At 42.6% G+C, this 14,146-nt stretch overlaps 1 protein-coding gene across 1 annotated transcript in view; it reads right to left on the reverse strand.

Annotated features, from left to right (window-relative positions):
- Positions 1 to 14,146, reverse strand: part of SNCAIP (synuclein alpha interacting protein) — a 163,790-nt gene that overhangs the window by 79,797 nt on the left and 69,847 nt on the right. The window contains 1 exon segment of the mRNA XM_070374087.1: positions 805 to 907. Coding sequence (XP_070230188.1) covers positions 805 to 861 — 57 coding nt within the window. The 5' untranslated portion in view covers positions 862 to 907.

The following is a 14,146-nucleotide window of genomic DNA, read 5'->3' on the forward strand; positions in this document are numbered from 1 at the left end:
AAAAGGCACTTAACTTGTTCAGAAAAGCCACCTTCTCGTCACATACTCTGAGAGTCAGCCCAACCGGGTGAGGGTGTGAGAGTCTAACATTGCTGTCCGGCCACTGGCAGAATAGACCATGTGGCCCAGGGTGAGTCACAGGAAGCTCTGAGCAAGCAGGCAGACCATCCACTCACAGCAGCCAAGAGTCAGACTGGAAGCAGCAGGGAGTTCGTGAGTGCAGAGGACACTAAGAAGTTCATCAGTCCACAGGAGTACAGGATGAATCAGGGCCTCAGAGGTCAGCCTGTCCTGTCCTTAGCAATACATGACTCTTCCTCGATATTCCCAACAAGTGTCCAACCCATGTTTTGAAAGCTCCAGTGACTGAAAGATATTGTTCAAAGACTAATAACTTGGCCATCCTTCAGTCTGTGTCCTTGTGAATGTTAGTCCATGCAGGCTGTGGCACAGCCAGGTATATGAAAGGGACTAATTATGTACATTATGGGCATCTACACCAATCGGGTTAATTACATTTACCTAATGAATAATTGTGACAAGAAAGAAACAGATTAGGAAGGGGAAGTCCAGCGAGGTTACATGCTTTCTCATCCAAGCTCACACAAAACGAAATGGGATTCATTTACTTCCTGCTCAGGAAGGCCCCCAAACCACACTTTGTCTGCCACAGCAGGATTTCTGTTGTCAATTTCTAAATGTGGTAGGAAGAGCTTAGAATGTACAGACTACAACAGAGAAAGGAACCCATATAGATTAAGGCAGAATTTCTTGAAAGCACTGCCTGCAAGGAGCAATACTTACAGAGATGTCATCACTGAAGTCAATTTCATCCAAATCAAGGTATTCAGGGGCTTCCATTATTCTTCTTTGCACATTTTGAGTAACGTCAGCTACTTATAAAGTCCTGGACAATAACGAAGCACAAGAGAAAAGCAAAAAGGTTAGCTGCTTTATAACCAGAAATCATTTTATTTAGACAAACAAAATGAGAAAAGTTAACTGGTACGAGGGCTGCCTTTGAGCACACTTTCCTGCTTGCTTCCAATGTCCCCAGCCTGGCTCTCTATAAGCACAGCTCCTCCAGGCTCCCCAGGAGGGTCCCTAGCAGGTAGCCATGGGTCCTTCACTGTATTTCATTTGTGCCTGTTTGCCTTTGCCAGAATAGTAACTCAGGTCAGACTCTTCCCCTGTGATTAAGGCAGATCCAGCCCACTTCCAATACTACACCATGGGGGAATGTATGGACTTTGAGGATGGGGAGCAAAGCTCAAAATCTGAGGACAACCCTATTCAAATGTTTATGTGGGCGTATCCTTGGATCCTGGGCATGGAGTAATGAATTCAGCCTCTCCATGGTAATAACACGAGGACAAGGCAGAGATACTGGAATGTCAGGTCCATGAATCAAGGCAAATTGGAAGTGGTCAAGCAAGAGATGGCAAGAGTGAATGTCGACATTCTAGGAATCAGCGAACTAAAATAGACTGGAATGGGTGAATTTAACTCAGATGACCATTCTATCTACTACTGCAGGTAGGAACCCCTCAGAAGAAATGGAGTAGCCATCATGGTCAACAAAAGAGTCCGAAATGCAGTACTTGGATGCAATCTCAAAAACGACAGAATGATCTCTGTTCGTTTCCAAGGCAAACCATTCAATATCACAGTAATCCAAGTCTATGCCCCAACCAGTAATGCTGAAGGAGCTGAAGTTGAACGGTTCTATGAAGACCTACAAGACCTTTTAGAACTAACACCCAAAAAAGATGTCCTTTTCATTATAGGGGACTGGAATGCAGAAGTAGGAAGTCAAGAAACACCTGGAGTAACAGGCAAATTTGGCCTTGGAATACGGAATGAAGCAGGGCAAAGACTAATAGAGTTTTGCCAAGAAAATGCACTGGTCATAGCAAACACCCTCTTCCAACAACACAAGAGAAGACTCTACACATGGACATCACCAGATGGTCAACACCGAAATCAGATTGATTATATTCTTTGCAGCCAAAGATGGAGAAGCTCTATACAGTCAACAAAAGCAAGACCAGGAGCTGACTGTGGCTCAGATCATGAACTCCTTATTACCAAATTCAGACTTAAATTGAAGAAAGTAGGGAAAACCACTAGACCATTTAGGTATGACCTAAATCAAATCCCTTATGATTATACAGTGGAAGTGACAAATAGATTTAAGGGACTAGATCTAATAGATAGAGTGCCTGATGAACTATGGACTGAGGTTCGTGACATTGTACAGGAGACAGGGATCAAGACCATGTCTTGATCTTCTTTCCCCATGGAAAAGAAATGCAAAAAAGCAAAATGGCTGTCTGGGGAGGCCTTACAAATAGCTTTGAAAAGAAGAGAAGCGAAAAGCAAAGGAGAAAAGGAAAGATATAAGCATCTGAATGCAGAGTTCCAAAGAATAGCAAGAAGAGATAAGAAAGCCTTCTTCAGCTATCAATGCAAAGAAATAGAGGAAAACAACAGAATGGGAAAGACTAGAGATCTCTTCAAGAAAATTAGAGATACCAAGGGAACATTTCATGCAAAGATGGGCTCGATAAAGGACAGAAATGGTATGGACCTAACAGAAGCAGAAGATATTAAGAAGAGGTGGCAAGAATACACAGAAGAACTGTACAAAAAAGATCTTCACGACCAAGATAATCATGATGGTGTGTCACTGACCTAGAGCCAGACATCCTGGAATGTGAAGGCAAGTGGGCCTTAGAAAGCATCACTACAAACAAAGCTAGTGGAGGTGATGGAATTCCAGTTGAGCTATTCCAAATCCTGAAAGATGATGCTGTGAAAGTGCCGCACTCAATATGCCAGCAAATTTGGGAAACTCAGCAGTGGCCACAGGACTGGAAAAGGTCAGTTTTCATTCCAATCCCAAAGAAAGGCAATGTCAAAGAATGCTGAAACTGCAGAATTGCACTCATCTCACACGCTAGTAAAGTAATGCTCAAAATTCTCCAAGCCAGGCTTGAGCAATACATGACCCGTGAACTTCCAGATGTTCAAGCTGGTTTTAGAAATGGCAGAGGAACCAGAGATCAAATTGCCAACATCCGCTGGATCATGGAAAAAGCAAGAGAGTTCCAGAAAAGCATCTATTTCTGCTTTATTGACTATGCCAAAGCCTTTGACTGTGTGGATCACAATAAACTGTGGAAAATTCTGAAAGAGATGGGAAATACCAGACCACCTGACCTACCTCTTGAGAAATCTGTATGCAGGTCAGGAAGCAACAGTTAGAACTGGACATGGAACAACAGACTGGTTCCAAATAGGAAAGGGAGTACGTCAAGGCTGTATATTGTCACCCTGTTTATTTAACTTCTATGCAGAGTACATCATGAGAAACACAAGCTGGAATCAAGATTGCCGGGAGAAGTATCAATAACCTCAGATACGCAAATGACACCACCCTTATGGCAGAAAGTGAAGAGGAACTAAAAAGCCTCTTGATCACAGTGAAAGAGGAGAGTGAAAAAGTTGGCTTAAAGCTCAACATTCAGAAAACGAAGATCATGGCATCTGGTCCCATCACTTCATGGGAAATGGGTGGGGAAACAGTGTCAGACTTTATTTTTGGGGGCTCCAAAATCACTGCAGATGGTGACTGCAGCCATGAGATTAAAAGATGCTTACTCCTTGGAAGGAAAGTTATGACCAACCTAGATAGCATATTCAAAAGCAGAGACATTACTTTGCCAACAAAGGTCCATCTAGTCAAGGCTATGGTTTTTCCTGTGGTCATGTACGGATGTGAGAGTTGGACTGTGAAGAATGTTGAGCGCCGAAGAATTGGTGCTTTTGAACTGTGGTGTTGGAGAAGACTCTTGAGAGTCCCTTGGACTGCAAGGAGATCCAACCAGTCCATTCTGAAGGAGATCAGCCCTGGGATTTCTTTGGAAGGAATGACGCTGAAGCTGAAACTCCAGTACTTTGGCCACCTCATGTGAAGAGTTGACTCATTGGAAAAGACTCTGATGCTGGGAGGGATTGGGGGCAGGAGGAGAAGGGGATGACAGAGGATGAGATGGCTGGATGGCATCACTGACTCGATGGATCTGAGTCTCAGTGATCTCCGGGAGTTGGTGATGGACAGGGAGGCCTGGGGTGCTGCGATTCTTGGGGCCGCAAAGAGCTGGACACGACTGAGCGACTGAACTGAACTGAACTCAAGGCAGACACTAACTAACCAACAGTAATGAATATTTCAGAATTTGTAGGGCAACCTCCAGTTCACCCCTCAAAAAAAAAAGGATCTAAACACAGATTTAAACCACAGAGTTACTGCATCACCCCCTGCCTCTAACAGCTCTGCCTGCCAGAGCCAGACGGACCTGACACAGACGCCAGAGCGTCCTCGGGCAGGACTTGCCTCTGGGTAGCCCGCGGCAGCTCTTTAAATCTGTCAAGGAAGACACAGCACCTCCCAGTTCATTTCCCCATTACTCATCATCACCACCATCAGCGGTGGCAGTGGCACCCACAGATGTCAGGAATAGAAATAAAAATCTCCTGCCGGTGCCTTGCTGGGCAGTTCTCTTCTGCAGAGGAAACTCTGAGATGCTGAAAAAGATTCCATTTCCTGGAAGTTGTTTTGCTTATTACAAAAACTGTCTTATGCACTCAGACTTGAGAGTCTTAAATAATTTATTTTCTCCTCTTTCAGATCTCCAATGAAGGGGTAACTTGCCAAACAGTAAGGAATACATTATTGGAAAGTGAAAATAAATCTAGGCTGATTAGAATGAACTTATCAGTAAAAGATTGAGATTGTAAACATACCTAGTTTTTAAAGGAAAACTCTGACTCTGAAGGCACTGATTTCTCATTTTGAGGTTTAAAAAAAAAAATCTACAAAAATAGCATAGTTGCAGCAAAAGAGAGAAAATCACTCTTCGTTCCATACCTCAAATCCATCACTGGACTCAATTTTCCTTTTCTTCCCTTCCCACATGAATACACCATTTTTATATATATTTAATTTATAGTGGACACAGAGTTGATCTAAGAAAGGATTAGGATGCTATTACCATGTACAAATGTAATTATCCATTTAGAATATATATTAAAAATTCTTTTGAAATCACAGAAGGTATAAAATAAAAAGAAAATCAATGTGTATTTGATGCCTAAATTCAATTTTATTATTTATAGAAATCTAAAAATTGGTTTGTAAGCAAATTGCTTGGTACAAAAATGTATCACTTTTCCTTTAAGCCTCAAAAAGCTTTTCAGAGAAAAACATGCATACTCATACTTGCAAATTACTCAAAATAACTTTCCCTTCCATTCTGGTGGATTCTGAGACAATCCAGACTTGGGATTCCAGCTTGTCAACTAACAGATCTTCTTTCAATTCAATTTCTTTTCACTAAATCTGTACTCCACAATGAACTGTTGATTTATAGACTCTATTCCCAAGGCTTTGGTGAACACAAAGATGATTCTGGGTGTTAGGATGGGGTACAGACAAACAGTATCACCAGAGGCATGGAAACATGAGATGAAGTGGAAAAGCGTGCGTCAAAGCTGGGGAACAAGTGGATCTTTCAAAACATGGATACACAAAACTAAATGCAAAATGCAAATGATCACATCTTAACTAAAGTTAACAGTCATTGAATCTTTGAGGTGTTATTGACATTGTGAAGAAGAATTTGCATTTGAGCATAAACATTCTAACGGAACATATCTAGTGGATAATATAAATCATGACAATGGGAAAATCTTTATATTTGGCCTTGGAGGTTGACAGTGAGATTCTTTATTCTAACAGACCAGAACATAAGTGTTACAACAGTTCCAGCCCATTACATGAAGGCCATATTTATCTCAGTAGGTTGAATGGTCCCACCTCAGATTAAGTGGTCCAAGGCATACAGTATTCTTCTTTGCTTCCCAATGGACCTACACATGTAGCCATCTCCTTTAACACACCTAATGCCATCTACAACACAATTCCTTCTGTCTAGTGTCAATGCTTCTTTCTTTCAAGGGGCCACTCTGGAATTAATACATCCTCATTTATAAGGTAGAGAAATCCCTGTGGTTCACCAAATCTGGGTCACATTCCCAGCATCAAGTCCATCTTTCAGCTGAGGGTGAGCCCACAGTTGCCCCAGTGGTCATTACATCGTCTCTTCCTTCCCCATCTGCCCTTCCATGGAGCACACAGGCCCCTCAAGCACTCCCTTCTGAGGAATTAGGGATGTGATGGGAACAGAGTCAGGTTTAGAGCAGCCGTTGCAACTAATCCAACACAATAAGGAAACTGAGCTGGGCTGGGGATGTGCTTTCCTCCTTGTGCTCTTTGGGCACCATCCCACCAGCCACAGCGGAAGCCAGCGAGCCCCCTTGTTCTGACAGCCCCACAGGCTCTGATGGGATGAACAGCCACAGAGGGTACACCCAAGGCCCATGAGCCAAGTCTGGCCCACAGATGTGATGTGCTTGGCCCCAGCAGTGTTTCTAAAAAATAGACTCTGTTGCCAGCTTATAGACCTTTGGTGATTTCACATAAAACTCTAGATTTCTGGCTTCACTTAAAAAATATCTGAAGCTCTGGCAGCACAGGTCTGTGTTCCCCACAATAAATAATCGGCTGGAGCTGAGCTGCCGCTGCCCTGTCTAGGGGACACGTGTTCCTCAGCTTCCCCCCTCAACCCCCATCAGTTCTGCTCATCCACACATCCTGCCTGGCCTTGGCGGCATTTCAGCCTTTGACCCTTCAGAGGAATCCAGGATTAAACCTTAAGTGCCATCCTCCCTGCTTTTCTTATTGGTGCCTCCCAACAAACGATATTTCCTTCATTTGTATTCTAAGGTTGAAACTGTACTCTACGATTGTTTTGAATTCTCATACCACAACAGCAGTAAAACACAATTTCTCACAAATAAACTACCAGCATGTTACAATATGTGCTTTTCCACAGCCTCCATGTCATCTCTTAGTATTAAAGAAAGGAAAGCTTCACCAACACAATAAAATGTTAGGAGGTGGGGATTACATTTCCTTCATTTTACAACCAGAGGAAGAAGACGTCTTTGCCTTGTGGTCACTGGCGTTGTGCAGTTACACGATGCCACTTCACTACTGTGACTGGGGTGAAGGGCAGAAGTTATGCCAAGGGCAAGTCCAGAAAAGAGACCAAGACCATCCTCTGCGTGGCCAGCCTGGCAGCTTGGACCCAAGAGGGCCAAGCGGCTCCAGGCTGACGAGAGTGGGTCGACAGACACCTCAGTGGAAAATATTTTTCAGCTTCCCCAGAAAGGGCAGTCCAGCTGAAAGGCCTTTACATGAGATTTTTATTGCTATACATCATAGTTGGCCCTGGACCCCTCTGGGATCTCAGAGCCCAGTCATTTATAAATTTGCACGGCACCCTTACCCCATCAGCCCTGAGTCTACAAGCTGCAATCCCAGGTTCCTTCTCTCCTCTTTTGCCCACTTCCTTCCCCTCAAGCACATCTCTTACAAGACCTGTCTACTCTCAGATACTGCAGACTGGTTGAAATCCTTCCATTTCAAGGTCGGTTGGGCTTCTCTCTTCACTGACATGGGCGAGTTTTAATCTGTTATGCACTGAGGCACGCATGTCGTGTGTTTCAGCTTTCTTTTTAGGGCAGGGTGGAGAGGTGAAGGTGGAGAGTGGGCAGGAGTGGGAAAGTAGAGAAAGGGAAAGGAAACATTTTCCAATGGCTTAAGTCTACTGCTCTGGGTGGGAAAAATTACAGAGAGGGAAGGAAAACCAATATTAGGATGTGAGGACACAGGACCGGGTGGCTGGGACCCACGTGCCAGGTAGAAGCTACTGGTGACATAATGCACCCTTTCTCTTGATGTGTCCAAGGCACCAGAGAAACTTTACCCAAACTCCAAACTGATGCCAGTTAGAGGGGAAGAGACTAAAGAAGCACAGTAATGAGCATCAACTGTGCACATCTGTAGGATTTTCCCTACTTGCACAGAGTTTTGATAAACTGCCAAGAACAGAAGTCCCTCCAGTGCCTATTAAAATGTACAGCAGGGGCTCTGGCCCTAATAGGTCTATCAACGCCATGTCACCTTCTCATGGGTGACCTCAGTGACGGCCCGACTGCTTCCTTCAAGGGAAGACTCAATTTAGGAAAGAGCTCCAAGTAACTAAGAGTCCAACGGAATAATAAAAAGTAGGCATCAATTTAAAAAATAGCCTACCCTCTCCAGTATTAGGACTTTCGAGTGACATTTTCAATTTTTTTTTTTTTATAGTGACTTGAAAACTGACTCTGAAAATAGTTCCAAATGAAGACTTACAAAATCTGTTGGGTAATGAATGGCTTAGAGTGGCCGACAAAATTTCTTTGAGGAACTACCCTAATTTAATGTACACATTCTGGTGTGCTTGGCTCATAAAAGGCTCGCTGATTTGCGACTATAGTCACAGATCACATAAACTGCTCTACTGAAATTCTTCTTAAAATGAATTGCCTCACTCCATTTTACAAGGAGTCAGCATGGACTCATTCTGAAGGCTCATGTTACACAGATTTCTCCTCTTATGCCAAAGTCACTATTGCTACATTTTACCAGTGTACTAGGAGGCCTGGTAATTAAAAGTTAAGTTGGGCTTGTCAAAATAAATGAGCAGGGTACATTTGGTGATGAGGTAACCTTGGTTGATTTGCATTACAGCTTCTTTCTTTAGTCTTTAATTCACCAATAACTTGGGAAAACACCGCACTTGCCTACACCCTGACACACACAGCCAAATTTGTACTGGGATACATTTTCACTTTAAAAGCCTAGGCATAGATATTGAACTTTCTTTCCTTCATATAACAAGAGTTCAAAAAAAATCACAAACTGCATACTGGAAGGCTTGGGTGGAAAAAAGTAGAATATATGAAATGTCGTCCCCAGTTGGCTCAGTAGATTGGCTGGCAAGGAGGCAACTCATTCCAAATGTTGGATTCAGTTTCTCTCACCCTTTGATTCAACAGTGGCCAGAGGCATGGCAGTCACTGAATGCCTAGTATTGAAGCAGAAAGATGATAGAGGCAAGAAATTTCTACTGGAAAGAGGTAACTGAAGGAGAGCCAAGAAGTACACATGGGGAGAAAGGGGAGGGAAGCACAAGCTGTGTAGATCTCATCCTTGTCTTCATTTACGGCATGTTCCTAAGAGAACACGTTAGGTTAGACCAACACTACTCTCCAGGCCAGTATGGGGGGGAACAGTGCAGAAAAAAGGGCCATTACCATATACTGTGGTCATTTGCAGCAACATAGGTAGAACTAGAGAGTCATACTGAGTGAAATAAGTCAGACAGAGAAGGAGAAATATCACATGGCACCCCTTATATCTGGAATCTAAACAGAAATGATACAAATGAACATACTTAAACGAAACAGAAAGACTCACAGACTTAGAAAACAAACTCACGGTTACCGGAAGGGTGCGGGGAAGGGATCGATAAGGACTTTGTGAAGGTCGTGTACACACTGCTATATTTAAAATGGATAACCAACAAGGACCTACTGCATAGCACAGGGAACTCTGCTCAATGTTACGTGCCGGCCTGGATGCGAAAGGGGTTTTGGGAGAGAATGGACACATGTATACGTATGGCTGAGTCCCTTCACTGTTCACCTGAAACTACCACAACATTGTTAATTGGCTACACCCCAATACAAAATGTTTTTGGTGTTTAAAAAATACTCAGGAGCCTGAGTCACCTAACTGAGATCTTGTAGATGAGGGAAGTGTGTGCAGTAGAGCTGAGGTCTAAGCTGACAGCTGAAGAAAGTGAGGGCACAAATGGTGAGTGAGTCGGTGGGCCAGGAGGAAGCATTCTGGGTAGAGCTGCTGTACGGGTGGAGGCTGGAGGTGAGAAGAGTCCTGAAGCAGGATTTCCAGAAAGGTGAGTAACACAGATTTAACACTTGCTGCTGTTTTTGCTTCAAAAAATGGGTCTTGAAGGGTGATAGCTGGGGTGGGTCGATAAGTGGGCAGGAGAATATTTCCAAAGTCAGAGTATAAACAGAGCATGTGCTGGAGTAACAAATTCTCTGGCATGTCTGGAGAAAGTACAAGCAAGTATTTGCTATCAAACAGGAGGTTTTAATGTAATGTATTGAGCCCGCTCCAGCTCCAGGAAAGGGGAGCTGCATTTCCAGTTTGAACAACCACAAGGATTTATGAAGCCAAACTTTGTACCAGGAGTAGGTCTGGGTGCTCTTACATATACTCTCTCACTCACAGTTCACCAAAGTCATAGGAGACAAATATCTTCACAATCTCCTTCATGGAACAGAGGAAACCAAGGCTCAGAGAGGTGCTGTGGCTGCCTCACATGCAGCCAGGGCTTCTGGTGGTAAGTTCGCTTTTTCTCCCTTATTTCAGCTTACCCAAACTGCAGGGGTAAAGTATGGGGTTAGCTGCAAGACTGTACAGAAAAACTGGAACAAACTTTTTGGCCAACCCAATAACACTTCACTTGCATCAGACATTTTACTTTTTCAAAACACCTTCAATATCTTTTTTTTCTTAATCTTCAATATATTTTATCTGACTTTATTACAAGTCCATGAGGGATAGAGAGGGTGTATATCACAATTTGCAATCATATCCTTCCAATTTTAAAGATGGTAAAACTCAGGAATCTTTCAGCCGAGGTGATGTACTCCTACATAGATAGGGACCAAGCAAGCTCAGACAAACCATTTCCTGGGATCAAGCTCACAGCTCTTCCGATTTGCATCTTCAGTTCAGTTCAGTTCAGTTGCTCAGTCGTGTCTGACTCTTTGAGACCCCATGGACTGCAGCATACCAGGCCTCCCTGTCCATCACCAACTGCCAGAGTTTACTCAAACTCATGTCCATTGAATCGGTGATGCCATCCAACCATCTTATCCTCTGTCGTCCCCTTCTCCTCCCGCCTTCAATCTTTCCCAGCATCAGGGTCTTTTCAAATGAATCAGTTCTTTGCATTAGGAGGCCAAAGTACTGGACTTTCAGCTTCAACATCAGTCCTTCCAGTGAATATTCAGGACTGATTTCCTTTACGATGGACTGGTTGGATCTCCTTGCAGTCCAAGGGACTCTCAAAGAGTCTTCTCCAACACCACAGTTTAAAAGCATCAATTCTTCAGCGCTCAGCCTTCTTTATAGTCCAACTCTCACATCCATACATGACTACTGGAAAAACCGTAGCCTTGACTAGATGGACCTTTGTTGGCAACTAATGTCTCTGCTTTTTAATATGCTGTCTAGGTTGGTCATAACTTTCCTTCCAAGGAGTAAGCATCTTTTAATTTCATGGCTGCAGTCACCACTGGCAGTGATTTGCATCTTAGACTGTCCTAAAACATGACTGTGTCTCTGAACCATGTAGGCCAGAATTCCACAGGCATCCTCAGTCCTGAGCTGTACTGCTTTGGGTATGCAAGAACTGGCTCTTTCCTCTCTCCAGTAGAGTCTAAAGAGAATGGTAGGCATGATCATCTTTAAAGGAAAGTATATAGACCTTTGTGTACCTAACATACCTATCCACAGGTATCCCTGAACTGGCCTATAAAGCATTATATTCCATAGCCAGTTGGTTTAATACCTCCAGTTCATCTTCAAAGAAAATTTGATTATGACCATCTTTCCTTATGTCTTATTGGAAAGGCAAGCAAAACACCACTGTATAGGCTGTGTTTCTTTGTAGTTTTTTAAAAAGAAAATGAAGTCTATTTGATTTAAAATATGGTCTTATTGTAGTTTTGAGCCCTAGCCTATAGTTTAAAATTCTTACAAATGATTTGGGGGTGTTTCATTATTTTTAAAATCTGACACTGAGAATGAACTAACTTATAGCAGAATTTTAGAGCCTGAAAGGACCTTCATTTTTAAGCCCTAACACAATGGTGCTTTTAAATTTGTATTTGTGTGTGTGCGTGTGTGTGTGTGTGGCGGGGGGCAGATTTAAAGTGAATTTAATATTTAAAATTCTTTTTGGAAGAGGAAGAGAAGAATCCATGCTCACAGTACCTACACAAGAGAAGATAAAAGAATGTAGAAAAAATATAAACATATGTAAATACAAGAGAATATATATTGTGTTCAGTGCTGGCTGCCACTACTTAAGAAGGCCACAGGCAAACTGGAATATACCAAGACAGAGTGAGGAAGTCATGACAGCCAGTGGCTGGCAAGCTCTACCTCACATGGCATGGCTAAAGAAATGTCTAACGGGGAGAAGAGAAAAGCACTCCTCTCTCTCTAAGAGCCTAGAAAGCCATCAGGTAAGTGGAGGACTTGCCTTCAAGGGTAAGAAACTTCTTTAAGAAGTTTCAGGGATTCCAGTCTCAGTAAATACTTCTTACTAATGGTGTTTGGAAAGGGCATGAATGGAACGGGCTCCTTGATAAGATCACAACCACCCTAGCAAGAAACTATTCATTCAGAGGTTTGGAGGGATTCTCTGAGGGAGAAAGATAAGAATCTTGCATTGAAAGAAGGGACAGATGACCTTCTAAGTCAGAGATTCTGTGAGGCCCAAACCAAGACCTCAGGATGGTCCTGACCAACTCTGAGCCCTCTGCAAGGTTGCCACCATGACAACCTTTGTTGAACTTCTACCCTATTTCATCTATCATCCTGATCCTACCAGGAATGTAGATGAAATGTGGAGGTTAAGGGAGAGGAGGAGAGCGAAAGAGAGTCAGAGAGTTAGAGTGAACATAATTTTTAAAAGTGAACTGGAATGTGGTTCATTCAGTGAGAATATGATTTACTCTCTGTTGTACATGAAAACATCAATTCCACAAGGACAAAACTATGACCTAATGAGGCCCAAACCAAAAGAAAATGTCTGAGGAGGAAAAGGAAACATTTCCAGCACTGGGAAGTTCAGCCTGGGTGTCCGCCAGCCATGTCTTACACTGACTCCTGGAAAGAAACTATGGAACTAGATCCATTACTCAGTTATGCACCGGAAACTCTCCAAATCCAAGTTCCAGATTTTTGGCACACCTGAAGTGGTCATGCTTTCCTCTTGATTCTGCAAAGATTGCTTGATTTTTACAGTGGATTTGTTTGGCAATTGTTATTGAGAATGTATGCAACACAGATGACAATCCTGATTTCCGTTTTAGAGAGCAATAGACATAACAGCAATGTGTACAGGAGCACTAAAGACTACATCAGGTGTCCATCATCTTGGCTTCCTTCTCACACTTCTCATTGTGAGGATTAAACTTCTGAGTAACTCTAGGCCAGTGGTTCTCAAAGTTCAGCCTGCATGAGAATCAACCAGAAGGCTTATTAAAAACAAGTTGCTGGGTCCAATTGCCCAAACTGTAGCTCTGGGCTGGGGCCTGAGAATTTACACGTCTAACAAGTTCCCAGATGATACCGATCCTGTTGGTCCCAGAACCACATTTGAGAGCTACTACCTAAGATCAATGGCTGGTCCCAGCCCCAGCTACATCTGCACTTAATTAAAAGATGGTGACCTCTTCCCCACATCCCCCATCTCCACAGATGTTAACTTCATTATATAGGATCCATGCATAGTGCCCTTCTGATTAAACTTCCTCAGTGGACTCAACTAAGCATTTCCCATGAAGACCACCCAGAAACCTCAGAAGGTCTTCAGTCTGTGTGTGTGTGTATTTTAATTCTCAGTGCTATGCAAGGGACAAGACATCGGCCTACCGAACCCTACAAAATTTGGGCTTTGGTTACTTTAAAAATTCCTTTCTCCATAGCACTTCACAGCAACAAAGATGTTCTACGTTTCTCCTGTTAATGAGATCCAGGTTTAAAATTTCAGAAGGAACCTTTTCAGAGCAAGAACCCCAACTTAGGGGCATCCAGTCACTAGAACCATAATGCAGTTATGTTTATTCATAAAGTTAAGTCTATTCATAAAGAAGGAAAATGAAATGCAAGAATCAAGTAAAAATTAACTTAAAATTCAATGCTTATACAACATATATGCATCATAAGATATATAAAATTATTATTTATTGAATCTGAAGCAGTCCAAATGATTACACTGGCTAACTGTAAAAAATAAAATCCTGGTCATGTATTTTAAATTATAATGTGCTTATTTTTATTAAATCCAAGTTCAGAAAAATAGATTAT

This window comes from Bos mutus, chromosome 7, assembly GCF_027580195.1.
Source record: "Bos mutus isolate GX-2022 chromosome 7, NWIPB_WYAK_1.1, whole genome shotgun sequence".
NCBI lineage: Eukaryota > Metazoa > Chordata > Mammalia > Artiodactyla > Bovidae > Bos > Bos mutus.